Genomic DNA, 21325 nt, shown 5'->3' on the forward strand with positions numbered 1-21325 from the left:
AAACTCGTTAGAGTTCGGGGTTCGAGTCCTGGAGAACATTGGCCAGATGCAGGAGACTGACAAAGTAGACTTGAAGCAGTACTTACGATTGTTATAAGAATTATGATTATGGTCAACTTCATGTTCTTCATGCACATGGCCCGTGCAAGGTTCCGGCTGGTGGTCTTGAACGTGACAGACTAGGAAAAACATTCACCAATTAATGTAGGGCGCAGGAGTGTCACAATTAACTCTACATCTACTAAGGACCACCTTGCAGAGTCTAATCTGTAGGCCCCATACACTTAACTCTTGCTGCTGATCAAAATAGTTCATCACAATGATCTAATTTCTTGAACTATTTAATTAATTTTTATACTTTGTGCAAAATGAAATTTATTTCTGCGCTCCAAAAAGGATCCAATGGCTAAGCACGTCAGGACTCCACTCATTACACTAAAAAAACAAGTTTTGTTTTCCAACTAGAGAAGTTCTTGCCAGTGGATTTAAAGGATAGTTCCGGGACACTTTTTATTGTTCCTATGGTTCGGCCATGTGTTTTTAAGCATAAATCGGTAGATCGTAGAAAACTTTCCTATGGACCTTACCCGACTTTTCGTCCATTAACGCACTCGAAAACAGCCGCCATTTTATGATAATCCTATCATTTCCCCCCATCGCCCTGGCTCACCTACTTTTGCGGCACTAAATCAAATCCCCCGCCCCTGAAACAGACTTGATCAAAACATTCATATTCCCCGCCTCTATCCGTGACGTGACTGAGCTGCGTAGGCAAACGCGCCCAGGCGTCTTCTACGCGACTCCAAACAGAACCAGGAAATCAACACAGATGAGCTCATTTATTTGACATCAAATGTTTTGAGAATATTCAGCGATTTGCATTTTTATTTGCTCACGTTCCAAAAAGTTCGTTTCGAGGCACACGGTGTTCCTTTGCTGTACACAGGGTCTTAGATCATCTCACAATACAGCGCCACAATTCGGAATATGAAACTGTGGTTTAAAAGCAAACGGCAAGATTGTACATTTGGCAAAGTACATTTATTTGACATCAAATGTTTTGAGAATATTCAGCGATTTGCATTTTTATTTGCTCTCGATCCAAAATAGTTTGTCTTGAGGCAAGCGATGTTCGTGTGCAGTACACAGGGTGTTGGTTTACGATAAAATAAGCTCTTCGGTCGCACTGATAATCGCATGGCTGTTCCAACAACGAGGCACTAGGCCACCACAACGATCTGTATGTTGCATCTAGCCGTTAGTACCGCGTAAGGCCATACTTGTACTTGGCGATCGTCCCATAAAATGGTCAGGGTGGTAACGTTGTTTACGCGGAGAAGCAACTGGCGGTTGAAAAACCCATCCGCCGGTGTCTGGTACTCGTGACACAGACAATAATGGATGATGTACCTGTTTTAAAAACATAAAAAATGAAATTAGTCTCACCATCAGATCTTTATTAAAATTCTTCATTTTATATATTAGGTCGGGAAATTATTTCATAGCTAGGACAGTGCAACTGGGTATTATACGTCAAGGGGGGGGCTGTAGGATACTGAGACAGTCCCCCAGTGCAGGGGTTGACAGGGAGGCAGTGCAGGTGGAGAGTGGAAGGGCCCAGGACCGAGGTCGCAGACAGTAGACCCGTTGTAGCAGGGGAGAGGGAGAGAGAAAGCAGAAGCAAAGAGGAAGGTTTTTAGGTGCTTCCGTAAAAGGAGATGGTTCTCCTCAAGATAGTGCGCGGTACAAAACAATATGCCACATAGAACGAACAAGTACAACTTAACCCGTCTTTAAAGCTACTGTATAGTAATTAAATTGCGGTATAAACTCATCTAAACAGTTACTTACATTATATTTGCATTTTCCATTGTGTCTGTGCGTAGGGCAGCCCCGAAATACCACTCCTTCTATGCCGACGTTATTTCTTCTAATGAACGAACATGAAATGGCTTTCGTTTCTGAAATTATATTCATTATCGTTTCTTACGTTATTGCCCCACACCCCCAAAAAGAAGTCTTTCGGGATGGTCCCGGCCTGTCAAGGTCAAATAACAATAGAACCTTATACTGAGTCGTGGGCCATTCCGGCACCCGAGCAAAAAATCAAAGCAGCTGACCTTCACTTTGAACGAGCACACATTCCTAGTTAGCTACATTCAGTGTAAGGCCATCTCACAGGACTTGAAATTTACACTCCATCTTTGCATTTTGTCTGCGTGCTTTGCAGCCCCAGAGAACCATAAATACGGAGACATTCTATATTTTTTGAAAAATTATTTATAATACTGTTTGGTTTAATTTAATGCGCAAATGAACAAGGTTGGATAGACACATTGCATGTACACTGAGCAATCACTTTTATTTACACATTACATAGATACACATATTCAATGGGCCTGCGACATGAGGAGACTCGAGAGAACAGACAATCAAATTACAATCATTTAAACCGTGATGTGTATTTCTCAATGAGCTCTTCTTTAGGTGGACATGGAACAGAGACAATGTTGGGTGGCAATGCAGTTGTCCCCTGCACAGGTTCGTTCACAACTCCATTTATGTGCCTATCTAGGACGTCAACAATAAGTCTCTCAATAAACTCATATTGCATATCCTCAAACACTGGTTTGATCACCCATTGTTTACTTCTTTTAGTGAAGGCCTTATTGGAGCGAAGCGTCCCTAAAGTTCCGGTCGTCCTACTTTGTTGACGGCCAACATTATGGTTATGTGCCAAGACCGCTAGAAGAGTCCGATTTATCATGCCCTCCATGCCAAAATGCAATCGTTTTGGCCTGTACTTTAGGCACATATTGTGGAACACCTCCAAATCTCCTGTGTGGCAGAATTCCGTGAGTCCCCTCAAATCTCTTGTTATAGTTTTATCAAATACAATCTTTTCAATGGCTTTGTGAGTGGGTGATGAAGGAATCAACCACTTCTTCTTCCGTGCCTCCTCTGTGGACAAATGGCCATGTTCACAATTGTGGAAATGTTGGTTTGTGGTCCAACGGTGAACGCTGGTACAGTGTAGCATTACTGACCGCCATTTTTCCAGTAGAATTTCCAACGACCCTCCACATGTTTTTGAGCTCCACCAAAGATGGTTGCTGATTGATTTGGACCACTGTGAAATACCTTGCATATCTTTTTTTTTACCTGCAGCCGACATTTTTTTATTGATTGTTTTTGCAAGATGCCAAACGTCAAATTGGTGATTTATATTTTTGTACTCTTCTCTCATTGTCTTGGCAATTGAAACGTGTCTGTCCGTGGCTATCAGGTCGATCACCATTCCCCGCGATTGTAGTTCTTGCAATGATGCTACAAAGCCAACTTTCTCCATGGCCACTGAGGATGTACTCTGACACCTGCACGACCACCGAACTCACAATTTTCTTACTTTCCATGTCCTGAAAGTGGTAGGTGCAGTACTTGGCTGAAAATCCTGGGCTGTCGCACTGTCCATCACCGGCTAGCCTGAACCGTTTGCCCGCGAATGTACTATCAATAGACATTTTTTCCATTCTCCAAGCTTCGCTAATGGCTGGAAATAGATAATCGGTTTGGTATTTGTAGAACTGAGTTTTCGCAATGAAATGGATTCCCACAAACTGAAAGAAAGACTAACTTTTTAAAACTTGAACCACTAAAAAGTGCAGCCGCTGCACAAAGTAGATTGCCTGCTGGCAGTTGCCCCAGCATGGGTTGTGCAGACCATGAGAAAGGATGATATTTTGTACAGGTGGCATGTATTTTAAGGTTAGTGCCTCGAATTGCACGAGTCACATTAATCAATGGCTCCCCACATACTTCCCCACCTACCGAATGCCCACATTTCAACCGAATAATAATATCAAAGTACTATCGAATACAATGAATTTGGCCTCTTTCCTTATACTGTCACTCTGCATCCCAGCTGTTTCAGCCTGTAACATTGAGGACATGTCACTCACATGAAAGGTAGAATCTCTGATATCGTCTTCCGCTATGTTCAGTGATATTGATGGCGTTTCATTGTAATCCACTTCATTCTCTTCCATTGCAACATCTGTTCCTTCTCCGGCGATGGGTGAATAAGACAATTTCTTCAACTTTCTCGCGGTCTTAGTTTTTGCGGGTGTGGATTCTGTGAATTGATCTCCGACTGCATCCGAACTACCAGGAGGACATTCACTATCAATGGCTGGTGGTGGTATAGCTCCGTTGTCAATCACTTCATATTCTTCCCATTGGCACGATGCATCTCCAGTCTCAAGTCCCTGCCAAAAGGTTTGACAAGCAACATCTCTCGTTCGCTTCACTGTCTGTAGATCTAGTTCGTACACCCACTCGCAACTAGAGGACAGATTGGAAAAGGGATGTTCAGTTTAAACACAACTTACAGTATTGAACTATTAACAGTGAAAAACAACATAATATAGTGACCAGGACACTAACCTTCTTTTGCTTTCTTTTCTTTGAAACCTTCTTGCCTCGAACATCAGGACGCTGTTGCTCCGACTCGTGTGTGCATGTCTCCACTTCCTCTTGCGCTGCAACGACTATATTTTCATGATAAGCACATCCGTCACGCACTGACGCTCCATCGACTCCCTGAAACATAGAACTTTCATTAGTATGTATAATAATATCGAAAACACAAAATGTACTTGGGGACCAATACCCACGTACATCTCAATAGCAAAACACAAATGAACGCTTTGTGTAGAACATTCAAACGACAATTATTCACGCATTGTTGATCTAGTTAGATGGAACTGTCAAGATCCATACCTCAGGCTCCTCAGACTTCCATTGATGATATTATTGAAGATGATGCTTCAGTAACTCCCTGAAACACAGTAATTGCATTAGTATGGTTTTCTATTTTGATAAAAAGAACAAACTTTGTGCAGGCGTCAACGGCTCATCTAAATAGACCTGCACAAATGATCAGTTGTCTAAAATAAATAATGGATATGTAAATATGATTCGATTTGCTCGATCGTTGTAAGTGTCACCACCCAGAGATCTGCATCAACTACTAGGGGTGATGTTCGTGTAGAAGAAGGTCCGTCATCTCCCTGAAACATAGTACTTGCGTTAATAAAGAAGGAAGTATAGCGGATGTAATCACGTCATATGATTTCGCTTGATCGAACTGTCAGTATCCATACCTCGAAATGCATAAGAACATCAAGGGACGATGTAACTGCGGTGCACACTTCTGCAAGCTGTTGCGCCGACCCGTAACTGCATGCTCCCCCTTCTTCTTGGACTAATGCTCCATCGACTCCCTGAAACATAGGACTTTCATTAGTAATGAACACAATATTGAAAAAAGAAGACACATAGGAGGGCGACGACAGACGGACATATCGATGGCTAAAAACGAAAGAAACATTGTGTGTAACAATCACGCTACAAGAATGCAAGATCTGATGATCTCCAAACTGTCCGGAAACGTACCTCGAGCATCTGAGTGACATCAACGGTAGTCGCCAATACGTTGGACTCCTCAGCATCTCCCTGAAAGACAGTACTTGCATTATTATGGATAACTATAATTATAACTGAAAACAAAGACTAGAGGACGACTACAAGGGTGTACCATTAGGTAAAATAATTGCACGATAAATTAAAACTATTGATTTACATGCCTAAAACAAGTCAGTGGCAGAATAGCCAAGTAAGATTACCCGATAGGCGCTTGAAGTGGCTGATGACTGCAATAACGACACGGATGGAGAATCTTCCGCCTTCATATTGAGTGGATACATAAATGGGGAAATTATTGTTAGCTAATGCTACACACTACCGCAAGGCCGAGAGATAAATACGTAAACTTGACTCACCAGTGGAGGGATGTGGACGAATAGAGTGGGAATAGCGGTTGAGAGCAATTTTCGCCTCGCTCGCGGTGTGTTCTTCTTTATTAGCAATGATGTGGAGTACATGTCAGAGGTAAAGTGCCTGCTGCAGATGCGGTATCGATCACCCCTCTTGTCCGCAAAGACTTCTATGACTCTACTTTCAAGCTCAGACGGTGGATATCCGCAATATCGGACCCATTCTCTTATCTGATCTATTGTCTTAGGGAAAACATGCATTATAGTACCTTCAGATTTATTATAGGTCTTAGGAGGGCAACCGCCAATGGAACAGGCAGGCATTGTGGAAAGTTCTGAAAAGTAAAGATCAACAATTCTCTATGAATACCAATGTAAACTCAGAACATGTGACTAGTTCCTTGCATGTACTGTCTTGAACGAAAAGAAATTGGACGCAAAATGATTATGGTACATGGCCTTACCTTGACGAACAAACAGTTAGATGCAGGGATTTGAGTAGTTTCTTGTCGTAGAACAGGGAGCAGTTCACAGGTTTCAAACTGACGAGTTTCCTCGAAGTGGTCACGGAAGTTCACAGAGACGAAGAGCAGATAACCAGCACCTTCACGGGTTGACTAGCAAAGCGCAAAGAAGTGCTCATTAGAAATATGAAGTGGGTTATAAAGGATTCGAAACTGGGGTGTGTTTGTGAATGAATGACGTGTATATGTCGTGGCATTATGCGGTTTGCAGGGGGGCGTCCAGCGTGAGGGGGGGGTGCTTGGCAGGAGACACGGGGTCTGGAGGTAGACATGGGAACAACAACCCATGCTCTATAGACCACTTTGAAGTGTACATGGTCTTTGGCACCTCTTGGCCTTTATCGCTCCCTGACAGCTCCACTTGCCAGCGCAAGTACCCCGGTGCGAACTGACTCGTTTGCCGCAGGGCCTCACCAAGGAGAGGCCATCTAACTGCATGTAAGAGGCAGGCTGCAGGATCTAGTACATGGAAGGCAGGGGGTGAGTTTATAAATACCTCACCCTCCCAGGAGAATATATGGGTGCAGTTCACCCTGGAGACTCTGGATGCCTAGGCAGTTAGTCAGCAGCAGGCTGGCCTGTGGTGGCAAGGCGGCACGGGCCAGAGGGGGTCATCTCTGTACCCGGTGCCCAAAAGGATGATTTATTGGGCGGCCTGCGTGAGGGAGGATGCTGGCCGGAGACATGTGGTGTGACAAGACAAGGCACAGGAAGACTATTCAATGAAGACACACTAGATTGATTTAAAAAATCAAAACAACCATTGTTAAAATATATGTTGGGTTTTATTTTAGATCTTAATTTCAATTGAACATAAATAATAAACATTACACATTGTAAAGTTCCGGTTGCAGCACATCCAGGGAAAATCCGCGGTATTGTCCACTGTCGCTGGGGAAATGTTGTCTAATGGCAAGTACCGCAAAGGCAGGTATTACTCTCCGAACGCGGTGTCCGAGCCTCCCGTGAAGCCACCAAGTGAAGCAACGATAGGCCACCAGCCTGTACCACCTGTGAAAATGAAAGATGCAAACTGTATTAAAATGACAAAACTTTCTTATCACTGTCGATTCAGGTAAAAAATGTCATTCTGCTTTGAAAAAAATTCTATCTAGAAAATGCACAATATGGAACCAATTTACATGCATTCAAATGATATGTAGATGTAATTTTATATGTGGGGACGACCATGACATACTAGTGGCATCACAACCAGAGTATACTTACTCGTATTACGCGGACGAACAGTGCCGCGAAGTTCTTGCATAAGCACCATCATCATCCTCAACACGGTCCGTGAGAGGCAGGCTTCCCTGAACTCTGGCAGCTCGGTGATGCATTGCAGACTTGGCTCGCCTTCCGAAATGTAGGCCAAGCACCCGGAATTTTCACGGCAGCAGCAGTTCTCCTCCTCAGTTGGCATTAGCTTGCACCGATTGCACGTGCACCAGGTGGAGACGCCGTCCATGCGACATGGTCCAGGCTCTTCATCCGTTGACTGGTCCTCCCAACTGCCGTCCGAATCCCCATCGTTTTCGCGTGCTTGCCTTTCCAGTAGTTCTTCCTCGGTGTACTCGGGCTCGTACATATACGGCATTATTGTAGCCATTGTGTGGTAAAGAAAGTAAAATAATTTACAGAGATGGTACAGGTGTTCACAAGGCCTAGAAGCGGCGAAGGTAGCTGACCAGAGCACAGAAACGAGTCACAGAATACTCAAACACAGAGAGAGGAATGGAATCGAAAATCTGCTGCTGTGTGTTGTGAAACGGTGTGTTTATACTTAGAGGAAAGAGGCGTCCTGCCATTTCCATGGCGACACTTCATTAGATGAGGCACAGCGATTGTTGACACGAAACGTGCTTTGGCGTTGGGAAATGGGCGGTACGCGTCTGCTGATGTCAGGCTCAGGGGCGGGGGATTTGATTTAGTGCTGCGAAAGCAGGTGAGCCAGGGCGATGGGGGGAAATGATAGGATCATAAAATGGCGGCTGTTTTCGAGTGCGTTAATGGACGAAAAGTCGGGTAAGGTCCAAAGGAATGTTTTCTACAATCTACCGATTTATGCTTAAAAACACATGGCCGAACCATAGGAACAATAAAAAAAAAGTCCCGGAACTATCCTCTAACAATCTGTTTGCCATCCAAATGTAGAAGAACAAGATACAAAATAATCTCAGCCTAACAACAAGCACAAGAATAAGCCCCATGTAACATTGGGGTGGGATGCGGATCAACTGATGGGAGGAACCTCTATGAACGCTTAGAACTTCAGGGAAGGAAGTAATGGCTTGTTAGGGGGTAGTGTTCAATTTGAATAAATTTCTTTCCAGTGACCCTCAACAGTGCAATGTAGTGGCTAATGGAAGTGCTCCAACAGTTCTAGTGGCCCTTTTGGTGACCACAGACTACTTCTCGGTTCTAGATGGTCTCTTTGCCACACCCAGAAGGCTCCCGCCCTTTGCCCTTCTCAATAGCCCGTTCAGGAATTCCCAGCACCCCACTTGCTGTTCTCCTGCCAGCTACTTTGTCAATGTTGTTTAAGGGCTTGACAGTATCCTCATTCTTTCATCAATCGTCCCCACGTGGAGTAGGAACATAAATACAGCTCTGCCAGGACACTGCCAATAGGTGGCCTGCTCCGATATATCTTAGGGGAAACCCAACAAATAAAACCATATAAAAAAATTTAAAAAGCATAAGCACCCACCAGGGAAAGTCACAGCAAACTTATTTTTCTAGTAAGAAAGCTAGCTGCCTAATGGTCAATATGAGAATTTTTTTTTAATCACTATCATTTGAGAAATAAATTGTACAAAAGAAATTTAACATCTACATATCCATTACATCAGAGATGTGCATTCAAATTGTAAAATACATGTATTTGCTAAGTAACCAATTCTAACATTGCTAAAATTCATAAAATTAAAACCTTAATGATCTACTACAAACCTCCATTATATCCAAAAACAGACAATAGCCCCCCTCCCCCCATCTACTTCATTCAGAAATGAATGCATGCGGCAGATGAACATCAGCTGTATAAGTCATTAAAAGAACCCCAAAGTCTAAGATAATGCTCCTCTTGCTTCTATTACTTTCTCGTAGTTAGACAAGGTGCGGACATCCATCAGCCAATCATCTACATTCGGCCTTTTCCTCGATTTCCAGACTTTTAATATTTGTTTAGCCACTACTACCAATACCCTATTTATCCATCCTGTTCTCGCTCTGGCTTTGTCGCCTCTCTCGGTTTGATAATAAAATCATCTAGTAAGATACTGTGGCAGTGAGTCCCCCAGTATAAGGTCTAATCTATTGAAGACTTCACTCCATAAAAGGTAGATACCCTTGAGCATGTCCATAGCATATGGATTAAAGTGCCTCCATTAAGACCACAACCCCAACAAGTATCATTATCCGACAATCGTAGCTTGGTCATTCGAGCAGGGGTCCAATACAATCTACAAAGGATTCTTTGCCTAATGTACCTTAGTCCTAGATCCATTTTTGACTGAATACCTATGCAAGTAATCTTTCCCATTCCTCATTAGGGATATCCATACCAAGTTCCTCCACCGAAAGCCAGACGTAGTTTTTCCCCATGCTTCTACATGCGAGTTATCTTTGGCATTAGTTTCATGTACGTGGACACTGTACATGGGAGAGAACGCATAACCTCACAGACGGTGGGCCGGTCTCTCTCATGGGATCCCCTAGCATTCCCTGTTGTTCTGTCAAAAGAGACTTCAGTCCCTATAACGTGTACCCCCCAATCCCGAAAGATTCTCAGACGTTCGAAGGAGATCATATAATCACCTTCCCAGACATCACGTATCCTAAATATGCATTTCTTAATCCAGCTTTGCCAGTATAAGGTCTTGTTCGCCATTTGTAGCCCTGCATTATGCCATAGAGATGCATCGTTATGTAATAAATGGACATGTACAGTGAATGCACCAACTATATAATGTCAGCGTTACAAAGTGGTGAATGTACTGAGTGGATACATGTTCAATGAGCACAAGGCACAGATGTGTATTTACAAAGAGGACCAGTTGACACAGTGGGCCAATGGAGATCTGCAGGTGCAGCACTACCCAGTACTCCATGAGTATGTGACAGATGCAGCCAAAACTAATATTCATGAGCTCCCTGAATATAAGTACAGGGGACCCCACTGTTAACATACCCGCCTTCAGATAGGCAGATTTGATCATTTGTATGCTCATTACCCTCACCTAGTGAGACCCCCAGCAGTTGTTGCTGGACTTCTGGGCCTTTTTCTTTCAATCCTGAATGAGTGGAACCTTTTTCTACTCGTTCATTCTTGTGGGCTCCATCTGTTGGAACTCTATTCTTTGTATTCTACCTGTACTATGGAATCAGTCTGCTCCATAGTTCTTAAAAGGCATCGGTGTCTTACTACTGCATCACGCAGCACACAGCTTCTCATGGACAGTGTTGCTGGGGACGCTTGAGGTCCTCATGATTAGTTTTCTATATCCTCAAGTAACTGCAGTTCTTAAGGATAGCGAGATGATGCTTAGTATCTCTCCCAAAACTACATATTCTGAGAGATTGCCACACACTACCTTCAGTGGAGTGCTTCTCTCTGCTGCTGTGACTTTAGTCACAGACAATCACCTAGTTATGGCTGGTGGCAGTGGATGTGTTCTACCAACAATTGTGTATTTTCTATACTGCAGGCTATGTCCATAGCCTCGGTAGCGCACAACAGGGCCACCCAAGTACCAACTTGGACCCTCCTTTTTACTAGTGTGGTTGTTCTTGGTCAGCCGTTCTCCCATTCTGGTAGGGGGAGGCATGTGTAAGAATTGGTGTAGTAACACTGTTCGACTACACAAGACTTATCTGCTTGGTATTAGGTAACCCACCTTTTGGTATAGGTCTGTACTACACAAGTTGGCAGTGTGACAGAAGCCAGGCATATCTCAAGAGGGGTAAATGTGAGCTGTAGCAATGAAATTCGTAAATACAGGTAACCAAGTAACACTTGCACTCAAGGTTTCAGTTATAAATAAGTATTTAGTTAACATCAATTTGGAAGCAAGCATTCAGTAAAAAGGCAATTTATGTAACAAGGCTAATATACTTTAAAAAACCTCATGATCAGCACAGGTTTAGTGGATACTCTTTAGATGACATGCATTACTTACCGTAATAGCATTTCTGATGATTGTATCTGCTTAGATTCACATGCTGTGCATAAGGTCCGACATCCAGTAGTAACCGCGGAGTATTGCATCTCGTCTTTCAGGGACCGAAAGGGGACGTCTGCATTAGGCGTGTCTAACACTATCCCTATAGTGACGTGTAGTGTACCCAAAATCCCTCATGCGCCGAGGTCCCTCCGATTGTATTTTTTCTGCCATGAGGAAGCCCAAGGCTATAGTGAGTGAGTACATAAAGAGAGAAAGTAGCAAGACGTATGTTCCTTCCACCCCGAGCGGGGAGGTAGGGATGGCGCATGTGAATCTAAGCAGATACAATCAGAAATGCTATTACGGTAAGTAATGCATGTCTTCTGATGCTTGTTAATCTGCTTAGAATCACATGCTGTGCATAAACTAGCGAGCAGTACCTGGAGTTGGAGGTGGGTTGTGAGAAGGAACAGTAGAGAAAAGAGGTCTTAGTACTGCTTATCCCACCTGAGAATCAGACCTAGAATGTGTGTCTAGGCAATAGTGTTTTGTAAAGGTGTGTACAGAACTCCAGGTTGCCGCTTTGCAAATGGACTCAAGGGAACATTTGCAATGAATGCTATGGATGCCCTAGAGCCTAGAGTAGAATGTGCTCTAGGTTTGAAGGGCAGCTCTCTCTTAGCAAGAGTGTAACCTAGTGTGATGCATTTGACAATCCACCTTGAGATAGCCAATTTAGAGACAGGATCCCCTTCTCTGCCAGCTGCCACTGAAACGAAGAATTGTTTTGTCTTCCTCAGTGGTTTAGTTCTTTCCAGGTAGAACATGACTGCCCTGCGCACATCCAGTGTGTGTAGGGTTCTTTCGGCCATGCTAGTAGGGTTCTGGAAGAAAGTGGATAGTTTGTGATTGGTTCACATGGAACCTTGAGATTAATTTAGGCACAAATCTGGGATCTGTGCGCAGAACTACCATATCTTTGTGGACTGTTACAAAGGGGTCTAGAAAAGAAAGAGCCTGTAGTTCGCTAACCCTTCTGATAGAAGCGATAGCCACTAGAAGGCTGTTTTATAAGTCCGGTCTTTCAGACTTGCTTTATGCATAGGCTCAAAGGGAGCTCCCATGAGCCTGGTCAAAACCACATTTAGATCCCATCCAGGGGCTGGGTGAGAAATGGGAGGATAAATCCTCTTAACCCCATCCATAAAGGCATTAATCACAGGTATTTTGCACCGCAACGCCTTTTGTTGTGTAGGCTGACAGAGCAGCCAGATGAACTTTTAGGGAATTGAAGACTAACCCAGTGTCCAACAGATGGGTTAGATACAGCACAATGTGTGTGGGTGAACAATCGATGGGATCGACGCCCTTGGAATTGTACCAGATGACAAAACGTTTCCATTTGCTGGCATAGCAATAAAGTGTATTCGGTTTTCTCGCTTCCCCAAGTATGTCCATGCACCTCTGAGGGAGTTGCAGGTGTCCAAACTATGACCTCAAGAGCCAAGCTGCTAAGTTAAGAGTTTGTGGGCAGGGTAGTCTCACTGGTGGGGAGAGGGACAGTTCCATCAGGTGAGCGAACCAGGGTTGGCGAGCCCACATGGGGGCCACCAGTATCAGGGAAACTGGTTCCTGGTGCATCTTATGCACTATCTTGTTGAGAAGGGCAGTGGGGGAAGGGGGGGGGGGGAGCGGGACGAGGGGCAGCACAGACAAATTCCCCTGACCATGTCATCCAGAGACCGTTCCCCTTCGATCGGTACCTGGTGGTTCTGGGGGTACCTGGAGGCGTAGTCTTGGCATTGGGCGTTCTCCTGAGTTGCAAACAAGTCGATCTCTGGGAAGCCCCATTCTGCGAAGACGTTGGACAAAATGTCTTCGTGTAGCCACCATTCGTATTCTTCTGGCAGAGGAAAATCTCTGCTGAGTACGTCTGCCAGAAGATTGAGTTCCCCTGGAACATGTTGGGACAACAAAAACATCTTGTGTTTGAGAGCCTATATCCAAATGTTTTGGGACAGCTGGGATAGCCCTGGAGAGTGAGTGCCCCCTGTTTGTTCAGGTAGTATATAGCTGTAGTGCTGTCCGTTAGAATCAGCACGGTCTTCCCTTGCAGTTGTACCTGAAAGGCTTTCAAAGCCTTGAACACCGCTAATCGCTCCAGTAGGTTTATATGGTTTGACCAAACTCTGTGCGCTGTCTATTGAAGCAGATGAGCTCCCAACCCTGTGAGAGATGCATCTGTAGTGAGTGGCTTCCACTGCAGGGGTGGTGAAGGTCATCCCCTTCAAGAGGTTCTCCTGACCACCGCTGCAGAGAGAGAACGAGGGCTGGCGAGACAACTATCAGATCTTCCCATTGTCCGCTGGCCTGACACCACTGGCTGTTGAGCCACTCTTGCATGGGACGAATGACGAATGCGCAGCCGCACGTGGGGAACCAAGTATATGCATGACGCCATCATTCCTAGCAAGCGCATGGCTTTGCGCACCGTCACCTCCCGACTGGCTACATATTGAGGGATCTGAAAAAGCATGTCCTGAACCATCTCGGAGGGGAAGACGAGACCGTCCTTCGTCCGAATTGGGGCTCCCAGAATTTGTTCTACTTGACTGGGGACTAAACTGGATTTCTTTTCGTTGATTGAGAAACCAGACTGAAGGAGATCTACTGTTTTTTGGGTGTTCGAAAAACAATGAGTCCCCCGTAATGAGCCAGTTGTCGAGGTAAGGGTAAACTGGGACTGATGGTCTGCGCAGTTGTGCTGCCGCCACTGCCAGGACTTTGGTAAACACCCTTGGCACTGAGGCGATGCCGAACGGGAGTACCTTGAATTGGTAATGCCTGTCCTGGATCATGAACCTTAGATATTTCCTGTGCGCTGGCAACATTGAAATATGAAAGTATGCATCTTTCATGTCCAATGTTGCCATGTAGTCCCCCTGTTTCAGCAATGGGATCACCTCTTGCAGTGTTACCATGCAAACCCTCTGGGGTTTTATAAACTTGTTTGATGGGTGCTGGTCTAGAACAGGGCGCATGGCGAGATCCTTTTTTGGGTACAAGGAAGTGCACTGAATAAATACCCTCGTTTACCTGAAGAATTGCGACGGCTTCTATGGCGTCCTTTCCCAGCAGTGCTTCCACCTCTTGATTCAGGATCTCCAGATGGTCCAGTGAAAGACGCCGTGAGTGCGGCGGTCTGAATTGTGGAGGTCGGGCGCATTCCACGCAGTACCTGTGGGCGACCGTCTATGACCCACTGGTCTGAAGTTATCCCCTCCCATTCCATGAGGAAAGATGTTAATCGCCCCCCCGACAGGGGTGACATGGGAGGGGACCTGGATTTGGTGTCATTTCTGACCAGAGGCTGTGGCTCCTCTGGGATTGGGGCCTTTACCTCTGCCTTTGCCACGTTTGACCCCTTGAAGGGTAGTAAGTGGGGCTTCCAGATGTTTGTCCTGTGTTGAAGCTACCCGTGCCGTAGTTTTGACCAGCACGGGCTAGCCCTCGAAAGGACCGCCGAGTTATTACCCCTCTGGGAGGAGGGTTTCTGCGTAATTTGTGGCAGGGACTTCAGAGTCTCATGCTCCTTCTTGGCTGTTTCCAAAGCCTCAGCCACCGCTTTCCTGAAGAGGTTAGGCTCCTCAATGGGTTTATTTAATGAGGCGGCCTGGGTTTCAGGTTTGAACCCTGATGTACGCAGCAAACGTGTCTTTTCAGTAGGGTCCCTTGGGCCAGGGACCTGCCTGCAGTTTCTGCAGTGTCCAGAGTGTTTTTGATGACATGCTGGTTAACTGGTCTTCCCTCTGTTACAATAGAGAGAAGTTTTGATTTAGCGGGTTCAGGAACCTCTAGGAGGCCTTCCTGGAGCAAGTTCCATTGGGCGTCGGCATAGCTTGCCAATAGTGGTGAAATATTAGCAATCCGCGTAGTATATGCAGCCGCTGACGTGACACGTTTGCCAAGGACATACAGCTGCTTGGATTTCTTGTCCGGGGGCGATTCCCCTGTGGCAAAGGGTACCCCTGCCCTTTTCCGAGTGGTAGTCACTATCAATGAATCTGGGACGGCATGTCCTCTGATGTATAAAGGGTCGGGAGGGGCGGAATAATTTTCCAACTCTTGGGTTCACCGCCCGGGTTTGAGCTGGTGACACCAAGGAGGGGCCTACCCCTCTCTTATCGAATTAAGGAGGGGGATGGCCTGGCTAGATGGAGGTTTCTCCTTAAGGATATCCTCTACAAAATCCTGCTCCGGCACAGCCTCGAGTGGAAATTGTAAAGTATTCAGCTGCTTTTTTCAACAGGGAGTTGAATGCCATTTGGTCATCTACAGGAGAGGCCTGGCGAGCCGGGGTGGACGGAGGCGAATCCAGGCACAAAACGTCAGTGTCCTGATCTTGCAGTGTCCATGGGTCTTCACCTTCCTGCTGCATTTCTCCCCAGTTGTCCGTAGTATCCTGTTCTTCCTCATCACTTTGTAGGAATGAAGCTTCTTCATTATAAATGTCCCTATATGAGTCCATGTGGACAACGTCTTCCTGCTGAAAGGTAGAAGACTGATCTTCTTGAATTTGGAGGTTAGGGTCTACCCGAGCCCTTTTCGGGGATGAACAGACAATCTTCTCCAGCCGATCCATACATCTCTCAAACTTCTGTGTAGTCCATTTAGTGGACCCAAACAGGCCTACGGGTGGAAGACCGGTGTTCTCTGCCCTATGGCGTCAAAAAAAAGACTTAGGGTGTCAGAAAGAGGCTCTTGACTATCTGCGTCTCATCGTAAGAATCGGGATCACAATCCATCGAAACCGGGCTGGTCGCATACCTTTAGGCGGAACCGGGATAAGACCCACCGCCGCAGTAATTCTTCCGATGCTGCTTTCGATAGTCGCCGAATCGGCGTGAGACAGAGGTTCCGATAGGTTATCGGCAGGTGTAGTACCTTCTGCGGCGCTAGAGGGCCGGTTGGTTTTTCGGGTAGAGGCCTAGCTGTATTTTTCGGGCCTACCACGGTCTTCGGGACCGCTGAAGCGTCGGATCTCCACGCTTCGACGTGTAAAGTTTTTGGAGCAGCGCCCTTACTTTTAGATTGCCCAGTCGCAAGACGCTGCTGCGGATGTGGAGAAGGCTTTGGATCTGAACGATCCGAAGGAACCGGCGAAGTTTTCGGTTGCCCTGTTGACGCCTTCACCTTTTTCAACGAAGACGTCGAAAAAGGTGTAGGGGTTGTTTGCTTGTTGTGATGCGCTTGTACGCCCCTGTTGCTGGGTGTTGTCCCTGTAGCAAGACCAGAGGCAGGCCGCCTTAAAGGTTTAGGGACGGGCGTGGCGGACCTAGAAGTGTCCGCCTCAAGGTCTATAACATCCGCAACGGATGTTTGGTCATCCCCGGTACCCCCGTCATTTCAGCGGGTGTGGTGGTGAGGGGAAGGTGGTTCCACTTGCACACAACGTACGCGGCCCACCACTTGACACAGCGCTCCTTAAGGGTTTTAGGCCAAAGGAGTTTGCAGGCCACACACCGCTTCTCATCGTGCTGTAGGGGGGAGACAGGCGCTACATGTCCTGTGTTCGTCCTTCCAAGGATACCTAACCCTACACTTAGGGCAGAATCTAAAAAGCAGTCCTTTCCATAGCTAAAGGGAAGGATGACCAGACCAAAAAGGGAAAAGAGGGGAAAGGAGGAAAGACATACTGACAATATGGCCACCCCGACCCCACTCTTTCTACTGTATAGGTCGGTCGGAGGGCCCGACCACGTGGAAAATCTGGCTGCCGGATCTTAGGAGCCGAAAACCACAGCCGTAGACGAATCCCCCGTAGTCGACTGTTTTTCTTGTGGCTGAAGTGACTTAACGGGGAATAACCGACAATTCAGTAAAGATAAACAATGTCTCTAGTAAGAGCTCCGCTACAGGGCGACCAGTTATCTGTCCAATAGTCTCTTATCCAATACAACTACCAAGCTGGCAAACCCAAGGGGAAAGGGGACCTTTAATGTGTGCCCTTATGTGAAAACCTTGCAGTGTACCATGGATCCTGAGAATTCAGGACTGGTTGCACTCCTAGAGACAAAGCACAGGAGTTTCGGCAAACTCCCTCAGATCCTGCCTTTCCATACATACTAGAGCCAGAGGCAGGCTTCAGGGCTGAAGCCCACCAAAGGCAAAACGACTTAAGAGCTCAAACCTGGCTCAACGCACAGAGCACAACCCAAGAAAGAACTCACAAACAGAAAATCTCGAAAAAAGACAACAGGGGCTATTTTGACAAAAATGGTCATCCATGGGTGCTGCACTGCAGCCGAGGATTCAGCCTGCAGTGGAACAGCACAAGAGTAGGAATATTAAACTACTGGCACCAGCAATTTAAAGTATTGAGGGTAACATAAAAAATTATACATGGGAATGTAGGATAAGGGGCTATTAGCTAACCTCCCCAAAACCCCCCACCCCCCAGCACTCCACATAAGATGGGGGTGTGCTGGACCTACAAAGAAAAAGGTAAGTAAAGTCAATTTAACTTTACTATTCTTGGGAACAGTAGTTCACACAAGAAAAGGTATTTAAACTATGAGGAATCAAAAGGATTTATCTGTGACACTGCACTGAAGGTGATGTGCATTACCATACAAAGCGTAGATGCCTATGGAGTTTGCTAGACCCCAAAAACAGTGAAAACACACAATCCAAAATCAGGTCAAAACACATTCGAGTGAGAAAAAGGTCTCTCACTCCAGGGTTAAAATTAAAAAGTCATAAATTCCAGCAAGAGAGCTTGCGGTCTCTAAGGTTGAAGAGAATTAGCACAGAAATGAGAATTGTCACACACATGCGTGTGTCCTGCCTTGGCGGGAAACCTTGGGTATCCCTGCCCAGGCTCCAGAGTGCCTGAATAGGTCCAGCTCTGACAGGGGGGGGGGGTTGGCTGTCCTGATTGGACAGCCAAACACCCCTTTCTGTAAAATGTGGAGAGAGATTGCAGAGGAGTGTGTGCTGGAACTGAATAAAAGATGGGGCTTCTGGAGTGAAAAGCAAGTCGACCACTGGAAGCTAAAGTATCCGAAGATGACCATTGATGCCTGTAAACCCTTTGCAACGTGTCCTGATCCAGTTTTCCAGGCAACAGAGGAGCTCTGACGAGGACTCCTCCTTCCCTTTGGCTGGTGGGAACAACCAGTCCAAAGACTAACTTTGAAACAAGTCATCTCCCAAGGTCCTAAGAGTTTCCAGAACTGTGGAATCCCAATGCCAGGAGACATGCTGCCCATTTTGAGGACATCGTGGAAAGGCCAAATTTGTCCAAATCTTTGGTGAACCTGCGAGGACACTCGAGAGATCTGATCCAACTCACCCAGACCCCCTCAGAGTGTGGCACTACAGGAAATGAAGATTGACAGGGCGATACATGTCTTTTGCTGGTGCTGCAGAAAAGGCACCAAAACCGCACAGTGAACCAAGAAGTTGCTGAAAGTCATGGTACAGGCCCTCCCTACAGACTGCTGCAAAGAAATCCTGTCCATTGTCCTGCCATCAGTCACCAGACCAAGGAATACAGAAGCCGGGTCCAGAGTTGCAACATCGCGGAGCATCCAGCACAAACATTTTCTTCTAACCTAAGGTACTGTGGGGAAAATGGTATTGCTTACCTGATTCCAAGAAGCCACGGAGAGTTGAAGTGCAAGTAGAGGTGTACAGGGAAACCCCCTCAGACCCAAGAGAAGAGGCTGCTTGTATCCCCTTTTCAAGTCAGTTTTAAGATCCCTCTGGTTAGTGGTTAACTTGCTGCTTCAATAATACTAGAAACTGGAAGAAATCTACAGGAACTAATTTGCCACTTGTCAAGGCTTCACGCCCTCTCCGAACTGCCTTTAGCTAGGATTTCTCTCCTACTGCTCCTTGATCTATCCGCGGCCTTTGATCTCATGGACCACAACACCTTGTGCCACCATCTAGCCACCCAAGCCAACTTCTCCCCGAAAGCCTGTCAATGGATCACCTCCTTCCTCCAAGAAAGGCCCATGAAAGTATTCTCGGAGTCTGCATCCGCCACCCCGAGCCCCCTCACCTGCGGTGTTCCCCAGGGGTCCTGTATCGCACCCACGCTTTACCTTTACACAAGGCCCCTGTTCAGCATCTTGGATTCCCTTGGCATATCCTACACCAATTACGCGGATGACGCACAGGTACTCATCCCACTCTCGGGCGACTACCTAGCAGACACCAACACCCTCACCACTATCTACTCCACCATCCAATCCTGGATGGCAGAGAACTGGATTTGCCTCAATAGGGGAAAAAACTGAACAACTCCTCATAGGATCACCTTTCACATTGGGCAACCTTGGAGACCAGTACTCCTTCACCATCGGTAACATTCCTATCAAGGTCTCAAACCATGTTAAGACCCTCGGAGTCTACCTTGACTCCGACCTTTCCATGGACAGACAGGTCAATGCTATTGCCACCTCTTCAGCCTATTACTCTCAAATCCTCAATGCTGCTAGGCCCTTCCTGGCCCGCCACTATTGCCTCACCATTGCCACGGCAATTATCGGGTCAAGGCTAGACTATTGCAATGCCCTCCTCGCAGGGACCTCCAGCAAAAACGTGGCCAAATTGCGGCTAGCTCAAAACAATGCGCTCCGGGCAGCCACATGTACCGCCAGAAGAGACCCCATCTCTGAAATCAGAAGGCAAGCCCACTGGCTCCCTGTCAAAGAGAATGATCTTTAAAACGCTTGCCCTCACCCACAAATGCCTCCACGAGCTCGCCCCGCCCTACCTGACCGAGAGAATCATCAGGCACACGGCCACCAGACCCCTAAGATCACGCTATGCCAACACGATTGTCACACCTACCTCACGAAAGGTGCGCGCTGGAGGTTCCAGCTCCCCCACCCAAGCAGCCACGCACTGCCACCTCACCCAAGACTGATTGAATCACACCTAGCCTTCCGCAAGGCTATCAAAACTAGACTTTGTCTAAACAGAATATCTATCACGAATTGGTTTGAGCAATTCCCTGCATATTTGTTCGTTACTGTGTAACCATGAGCCCATTGGGCACCCGCCTGTAACTCAAGTCTGCTTATCTGTAACAGCGCCTCGATGCCTCATTGGCTGCAAGCGCGCTTGATAAATGCAAATAAAAATTGTGTTTTTGGGCTTAAAGTACTTACTAGGTGAAGAAACTGTCTCTAGAACATTGAACCAAAGCTTATGTTACACTAACCATGCTCCCCCCGTTAAGTGACTTTACTATGTGTTTGCAGAGTAAATGCATTACAGTATAAACCGTTGAAAACCACATGAGTGCGCAACTACCGATAATACGGTCTTTTCCCTTTCCAACGTTGCTATAAATGTAACCGCGACCAAACACAAAAGTCAGTTTCCTTTGACGTGTATTATCAAGTATTCCTAAGTGTTGCAGTATAAATGTCCGAAGTATTTAAAGTGATTCTGGTGTAAATATAATAAATATATAATTTAAGTGCTTCTTTGCTGTGCTGGTCTAGCTAAGATTCTGTGTACTTACCTAGAGCTCACATCTTCTGCTTAAGATGAGTGACTGCTCTGCCACACTACCAAGGTCCTGAGCTAGTACAGACTGATACTAAGGAGTTGGGGGGAATCTACAAACCACTGGAATAGTTTACTTAGTCTTACTGCCAGTAGGACTTAAAGAAAACTCCCCCAACACTATCCCTAGCCGCAAACCCCAAAATTCAGAGGATGGCCAAGGTCTCGATTTAAACTTTAGGGGAAATATTTCTGCACCAGTGAAAGGATTACACTG

General features: G+C 46.1%; 1 protein-coding gene across 2 annotated transcripts in view; it reads right to left on the reverse strand.

The window, feature by feature from the left end:
• VAMP7 (vesicle associated membrane protein 7) overlaps positions 1–21325 on the reverse strand; it is a 208680-nt gene that overhangs the window by 40085 nt on the left and 147270 nt on the right. The window contains exon 7 of one of the 2 annotated variants that reach the window (XM_069648954.1): positions 87–179. The exons of the other annotated variant lie outside the window; for it this stretch is intronic. Coding sequence (XP_069505055.1) covers positions 87–179 — 93 coding nt within the window. The remainder of the gene's footprint in view (positions 1–86; positions 180–21325) is intronic. 2 annotated transcript variants of the gene reach the window in all.

This window comes from Ambystoma mexicanum, chromosome 2q (assembly GCF_040938575.1).
Source record: "Ambystoma mexicanum isolate Mex_15411 chromosome 2q, UKY_AmexF1_1, whole genome shotgun sequence".
Taxonomy (NCBI): Eukaryota; Metazoa; Chordata; class Amphibia; order Caudata; family Ambystomatidae; genus Ambystoma; species Ambystoma mexicanum.